Raw genomic sequence first — 8,055 nt, 5'->3', positions numbered from 1 at the left:
ATAACCAGCCGAACATGCTATTTTTGAAGAAACTGAAGAGCCAGTTCAGTTAGCTGTCATGACTGAACAGACAATTTTTGAAGAGACTATAGAGCCAGTTCAGTCAACTGCCATGACTGAACAGCTAGTTCTTGAAACAACTGAAGAGGCTCAGCTGCACTCAGTTGAAACTGAAGAAGTGCCAGCTGAAGAGGTAGCCGAAGCTTCAGCGTTCAACCAACTGAAGAACCAGTTTGTGAATCAGCTGCGCAACAAATTGAACAATCTTCTATTGTTTCAGCTGATCAACAAACTGAAGAACCATCAAGTACCGCTATTGATCCGAATCCTTCTCCTCCTCCACAACTTCAACAGGAAGTCTTTCATGAAGATATTTCAGAAATGGTGATGCTTGAAATTAATACAACTGACAGATCTTTGGTAATCTTTAAACAAGAAGAAATGAAGCAGATACCAGAAACCTCTGGAGACATGTCTCCTGGTGTATCAATGGGTTCTGAAATCCTTATTCGACGAAATCCAATCTGTTTAGATCAATCTCGTCAATATGATGAATGCCATTTCAAACATACAGTCAACCCAGCTTGCGCATACCTTGAAGATCAACTCTTCAAATGAGTTTACTACGGGAAGACTACATCAAATCCAAGAGAATGTGACTTCACTATTTCTCCAGATGGAAGAAATTAAAAAGGACTGAGTGTCTACTGAAGCCCACTTCCAAACTCAAGCCTTAGTGGGAAGATGCTTTGACTTTCTTGAGAGTTGTTTACGTTGATTAAACAATAGTTTTAGCAAACTTTATTCGTGATCTTTTATAGCGATTATTTTTGGTTGAACAGTTTACTTTAAATCGGAATTTGAAGGTTTATTTAAGGAATTTTTTTTCCACAAATCTTAAAATAGTTTAAAATTACGGTAAATTACAAATACCTTCTGGAAACAGAAGAAGGGGAGACGTAGAAGATTTCATCTTCTAACTTTCAGAAACAACTACTGTCTACTGCCTACTATTTTATTGTTTTAACCTCAAACCATCAGATCGTTTCCGCACAAGTTATTGTGATCTGCTGGAAATATATTCGAACAAGATAAGCTATAATCTCTAACAGGATTTTAGCACATTTGCAAAAACTTCAAAGAAAAGAAATAGTTTATTCACCCCCCTCTAAACTCTAAATCGATCCCCAACAAGTGGTATCACAGCAGGTTATTCTTGTTCTGAAAATCTACAACAGAAATGGCACATTTCAGCAAAGTCCTTATGTTTTCAAAGGAGGATTTCGATGATTGGAATATTAGGATGCAAGCCCATCTTGCAGCCCAAGACGATGATAGGTGGTTTGTCATCACAAATGGTCCCTTGAAAATTCTAAAGCCTAATACAACTATTGCTGTTACTGAAGATGCACAAGAAATGGTTGAAAAGCAAAGAAGTGAATGGACAAGTGAGGACAAGAAGAAAGCAAATCTAGACAATGTTGCTAAGGATATTCTTTATAAAACACTTGACAAGAATACCTTCAGCAAAATCAAAATGTGTCCTACAACAAAAGAGATCTGGGAGAAACTCATCCAAATTTCTGAAAAAAATGAACAGACAAAGGAAAAAAAGCTGTCTGTGGCAATGCAAAAGTTTGAAAATCTTAAGATGAAAGATGGAGAAACTCTAAGAGAATTTGATGAGCGATTCAGCATCTTAGTAAATGAACTAGCAGCTTTGGGAAAGGAACTTGACAATAGAGAAGTGGCACTCAAATTGATGAGAGCTTTACCCAGGGAATGAGATGTAAAAACAATGGCTATGAGAGTCTCAAAAGATCTGAACAAGTTGGAGCTACATGACATGTTTGCAGATTTGAAAGCTTATGAGTTGAGAAGAACCCTTGTCGAATCCACCTACCAAGGCTCTTGCAGCTACTGCTACTGCTACTGTTGCAGTTGTTTCAAGTGTATCACCTGTGCTACTACTTAAATTATAATTCACCCAAGTGTCGATTTTCTGCAAGTAATATATTTCATAAGTACGAGATCGATCCACGGAGAGGTTATTTTAAGTTTAAATTTATTAATTTATAAATTACCAAATGAAAGAATGAAGTTTACAAATTATAAATTTTGTCAAGGCTCAATGATTTATTCTTGGTTTATGTAATATTGTTTAACTAAAAGTAGAATAAAGGAAACCACCATAATTAATGGTTCCATGAAAAAGAAAATTAAATATTTTAACACATACATAATTTAATATAGTTCTCACTATAAAAATTACGGAATTAATCGATATTTTATATATGGTACCTATGATTATATATATAACTGTATAAATATAAAATTCCATAAAATAAATGTTAAATTAAATCATTATATTTCATTTAGAACAACCGACAGAGCCACACTATTGCCTAAATGAAATATATGATTTAATAAGTTAGTTGCGGTAAAGTAAAAGTTAGTTGCGAAAAATAAAAGTTAGTTACGGGAAAGTAAAAGTTAGTTGCAATAAAATAAATGTTAGATTGTTAATATTAATTCTTAATATTTCATTTAGAACAACCGGCAGAGCCACACTATCGTCTAAATGAAATATATGATATAATTATATATATATGTATATATATATATATACCATTGAACAGGAAAGGAAATTAACACCAGAAAAATTTTCAGAAAGTAAAATAACTTAAAACGACGATGGTTCTCTAGTTAAGGGAAATCACAAATATAGGAATTTAAATATGCAATAAAGTAAACTAAGATGGTTCTTTTATTGAGGAGATCCACAAATTGCAGAAAGTAAATTTCGGAAATCAAAATTCTTTAAGGCCGTGGTTCCTCCAGTTTCTGATGCATATAAAACTTTAAGGGATCTATATACAGAGCATACTTTTGCAAATAACTCCACAAATCTTAAAGAAATAGGCAGTTTAACCAGCCATGGAAATTAAATAAATATATATATCTAAGAATTCCAGAATTTAAAACAAGATTTCATTACTAACCTTTGGAATCAAATAACTTTACCTAAATGGAAGATACAAATCAAAAAGGGTTTCGGATTTCTAGGTAATGGTTAAAGGGATTTGGATCCGGGAATGAGTGATTAGAGAGAGAGAGAGAGAGAGAGGGAGAGAGAAAGAGATATATGGGTAGAGGGTGGTAATATTTTTGGTGGTTCTATACTGAGGTCTTATCCCCTTTTAAATACTTTTTTGGGGGTATTTTCGGAATTTTTTTTTAACATATGAAAATGTACATAACAATATAAATACGAATACAATGCCATACAATCTAATACAAATATTTATACACCACTATTTCCAAATATTGGTCCTTGGTCGTCTGGTTCAAAGAGGTCATATTCTTCTAGGTTAAGCGAATCATTAGAGGATTCTGACTTTCTTGAAGGTCCTGGTGAGAATTTCATTAGTATAGCTTGCATTTCTTCAGGAGTTTTGGCAGCTGCAAGCATTGCCGTCATTTGGGATTTTTGTGCCAGGAATTCTGTCTGTTGTCGTGGTGGAATCCTGTAAAGCGGTTTTTGAGTTGGGGCTCTTGTATTTTGTTATTGGTAATCCAAGCTTGGACATTGGTGGCTGTAAGGCTTGGAGGAATTTTAAATTTGTCCCACCATTTGACCTTAAATCTCTCTTAATTTGTAAAATTTTTTCGTTTGAAAATTCAACAGTCCAAGAAAGGACCCATGGAAGATAAAATTTCATGCAAAAAAGGGCAAGAGGATGAAATCATCTTTCTTCTGCTGTCGGGGCATATTGGGCTCTAAAAAGATTAAAGGAATTTTGGATAGGGTGTTTGAGGATCTCATAGGTGGAGCCAAAATATTCCCACCATGTGTACCACCAGATTGGGAATTTTTTGGGATTGCAAATCTTGGTATCAAAATAGAATAACCAGGTGTGCTTGTGTTTTTGGTTTTGAATTAAGAAGGAATTGTAACAGGCCTGTTGATAGTCCCAGTAATTAAAAGATATTTCAAAAAATGATGCTTCTTTATATTTTTCTTGAAATAGTATAGGTTTTGAAAAATTATAGCTCCATTCAATTGGAGCAATGACTTTTAGGATTTTGCAGGTGGAATAAACAGGATCATCATGGCTTTGGTCCAAGAAGAAGTTTTTAAGCAATGCGGAGTCAGTAGTTTCCAGAACTTGGTAGAAATAAGGGGTCTTATATTCGTTCCAAGGTTTATAATTTTCCAGAATTGCTTGGTAGAAATAAGGGATCTTATATTCATTCCAAGGTTTATAATATCGTCCTTTTCCAAAGTATTTTTGAAGTGTTTCAAAGGGATCTTTTTCATGGAATCCTAGTTCAACATGTATTATATTTTGCCAATTATTTTTCTCAAAGTAATCGGAAGGAGGGTTTAATGGTGGTTGTGTGAGAACAAGCTGGGAATTTGTAGTGTGATAAGAGGTTTTTGAGGAATTATCGGAAAACGAAACAGTTTGGAACACTACAAGAAAAATGATTTTCCGCAGCACATCATCAACAGCGTGCACTAAAAGCACGCTGCGAATAGTACTTTTAACGGCTTGCATCAATATGTGCGCTGTTAATATTGTTGCACTTGACAGAAATAACGGCGTGCATTCAAAGCACGTTGCGAAAAGTAATATCCGCAGCGTGCATTTATGTGTGCTGTAAATATTATATACTTTCCGCAGCGTGCTTTTAATGCGCGCCGTTAATAACATATACATTAACGGCGCGCATGAAAAGCACGCTGCGGAAAGTAATATTATATACTATCCGCAGCGTGCAATAATGTGCGCTGTTAATACCCTATACATTCACGGCGTGCATAAAAAGCACGCTGCTGAGAATGGATGCGAATTTTTAAATTAGCGACGGTTATGGTCAAACCGTCGCTAATTTAAATTTGGCGACGGTTTTTTAAACCGTTGCTAACTTTAGAGACGGTATACGATAAACCGTCACCGATTAAAATCGGCGACGGTTTAATAAAACACTGTCGCTTTTAGCAACGTTGTTTAGTAAATTGTCGCTAATAGCCAAAAATCAGCGATGATTATATCTAAATTGTCGCTAATAGCGACGGTTTGGTGGTAATCTGTCGCTAATAGTTGCAAATTATCTATAAATATCCGATTTCCATTCCACTTTCCTCCACACCACTTCACAACACTTAAAATTTTTCTCTCTTATACGATTTTAATTTCGATTTAGGTACATTTTTTTGTTTCAATTTTTGGTTAATTTTTTAAGTGTTAGTCAAGATTATCAGTCAATATATCATAATTGTATTGTAGTTTTTTTTTAAATTTATTAAATTATAAAAGTAATTTTTTTTTATTTTTACGCAAAATTTAGCGATGGTGTTTAAACAGTCGCGAAATGTAGCGACGGTTTTATAACCGTCGCTAAATTTAAATACCGTCGTTATGCAGCGACGGTATCTTCGGTTATAAACCGTCGCTAAGTAGCGACGATTTGTCAAAAACCATCGCTAATATATAGATTTTTTTGAATATTAACGGCGTACATTGCACGCTGCGGATGGTTGTATGAACGGCGTACATATGCATGCCGTTGATAATATTATTAACAGCGTGCACATGTACGCTACGGATAATCTTGAACTTTCAACAGCTTTCAACTTCGCAGCGTGTAATGTGCGCCGCGGAAAGAGAATTTGCACGTTGCGAAAAGCCATTTTTGTTGTAGTGGAAGGAATCTTTGGTAAGAGTTTCTTTAGAGGGTTTCTTGTCGGAGCTTTCACTTGCCTTGGTATTGGCAAGGGCATTTTTAATTTTAGGTGTTTGGAGAAAGGATTCAAGGAATTTGAGTCTTTTTTCCAAATCATCAATTACATGTGGTTTTGATTGTGCAGTATCTTTAAGTTCTTCTTCTTCTTCTTCCTTTGTAACGATGTCATACCAGGTTTTGGTTTTTGCTGGTTCGGTAGGAGTTTGAACAGGATTTTTATCCTTTTTGGGTGGCATTTCTGTTTTGGAGAAATTCTCTTGTGAAGAAATTAGGTAAAGAATTTGTATCTACTTTTATGAATTCGATTTCAAAATCAAATATACTAAGAATACAATGCCATCTTGCAAAAATTTGTTTTGAGGCAAGATTTTGGACATCTTTTTGTAAAATTTCTTTTGCACTCTTACAATCTATTCTTAATAAAAAAATTTGGTTCAAAAGGTCACTCTGGAATTTTTGGACGCATAAAACGATACTCAAAATTTCTTTCTTTATAGCTGAATAATTTTTCTAGGTATCATTCCAATGGGCAGATATATACTGTACTATACACTCTGTGTTCTCTTATTTTTGTTTTAATATACCTCAATATCCTAAATCTGACACATCTGTTTCTACGATTTTTTGTAGGTTGGGATCTGCGATATGAAGACATGGAATTTCTAACACTTGCTTTTTGATGTTTTTTACAATTTCTGTATGTTTTTCTGTCCATGGTTTTGGGTTTTTTCGGAATCTATCATGTAAGGTTTTGCTATTCTATTGATATTTGGACAAAAATCTAGAACATAATTTAGACTTCCTAAGAATCTTTGTAATTGGGTTTTATCAAGTATTTTGTCTGGAAATTTATTTGTGAATTCTAAAGATCTCTCAATAGGAGTTATGGTACCATAAGATATGTAATGACCTAAAAATCTTATTCTGGTTCGAAAACAACTTATTTTTGACTTTGATAGAACTAGACCATTTTGTTTTGTGATATAAAGAAATGTTTTTAGATGTTTAAAATGATCATCGACGTTATTAGAGAATATTAATACATCATCAATGTAAACAATGCAGAATTTTGAATAATCATTATATATTTCATTCATAATTCTTTGGAATTCGGAAGGAGCATTTTTAAGTCCAAAGGATATTACATTCCATTCATATTTTCCAAAGGAGACTATAAAAGCAGTTTTATATTTATCCTTTTGAGAAATTTGTATTTGCAAAAATCCAGATTTCATATCAAATTTTGAAAATATATAAGCATTATGGAGTTTTTGTAATAAATCTTTTTTATTTGGTATTGGATATCTGATCCATTTTAAAGCTTTATTTAATGGTTTGTAATTAATTACTAATCTGGGTGTTCCTCTTTCAATTTCTAAATTTTTAATAACGTAAAAGGCGGCACAACTCCAAGAGGATCTAGATTTAGAAATTAACCATTTTTTCTCTAAATCATGAATTTCTTTTTTACAATGTTCTTCTAATTCAAAATTTATTTGGATTGGTGTAGCTTTAGTTGGTATTTGTCTACTATTGAAATCGTCTTCATAGAGAAGATCAACAATATGTTGTTTTCTATTCCAAAAAGCATTAAGAATTTCTGAACAAACTTCTATTTCTAGTATTTTTTTTGAATTTTTGAATTTTATTTTGAATTTATTTTGTTTCTATTCTGTTTTGTTTTCTTTTCAAAGAAACATCTTTTTTAAGATTTTCTAATTGAAAAGTCTTCCCTTGGATTATGGTATTAATATTATTTTCATAAATTGAACATACTTTTATTAAGTTAAGGTTTCTAGTTCGTGGTTTTTTTAAATTTCAAATTTTAATTTTTTTATGATTGAATTTAAAAGAAATAAAATCATTGTTTACTTTATATAGGGTAATTAAACTTATAAAAGGAGTTCCTAATATTACAGTGTGATGAATATCATTTACTAAAACAAAAGTGGTTTTTATGAAAATACCATTATTTATTATTGATGTGTCTGTTTTTGAATTTACATTTAATTTTGAATTATTAGCAGCTGAAAGTTTTTGTTGTGTTTTTTGTTGAAATTCAGTAGGTACTATTCCTGATTTGATACAGTTTAAGTCTGCATCAGTATCAAATAAGGCTATTGTATCCATTTTAAATATTTTTTGAAAATACTAAATTTATTTTTAAGATGTATTTTCTGGAAGTTATTTCTCTTAAAACGAAAAGAAAATCTTCAGGAATTTTTTCAATATTTTCAACCTTTTGGGCTTCATCATTTTCTGTTTCTAAAGAACTCTCAATGTTTATAATTTGTAGGATTAGTT

The 8,055-nt window shown here is 32.5% G+C and overlaps 1 protein-coding gene across 1 annotated transcript; it reads left to right on the top strand.

The window, feature by feature from the left end:
- The first annotated feature begins 1,240 nt into the window (after nt 1–1,240).
- On the top strand, nt 1,241–1,786 carry LOC142544317 (uncharacterized). The gene has a single exon (XM_075651376.1). It carries the CDS (start codon nt 1,241–1,243, stop codon nt 1,784–1,786), a length of 546 nt encoding a protein of 181 aa, XP_075507491.1.
- Nucleotides 1,787–8,055: the final 6,269 nt, after the last annotated feature.

Source organism: Primulina tabacum, chromosome 5, assembly GCF_025594145.1.
Source record: "Primulina tabacum isolate GXHZ01 chromosome 5, ASM2559414v2, whole genome shotgun sequence".
Classification (NCBI taxonomy): Eukaryota; Viridiplantae; Streptophyta; class Magnoliopsida; order Lamiales; family Gesneriaceae; genus Primulina; species Primulina tabacum.
The sequence above is the reverse complement of the archived record's forward strand: the minus strand, read 5'-3'. Positions and strand labels throughout refer to the sequence as shown.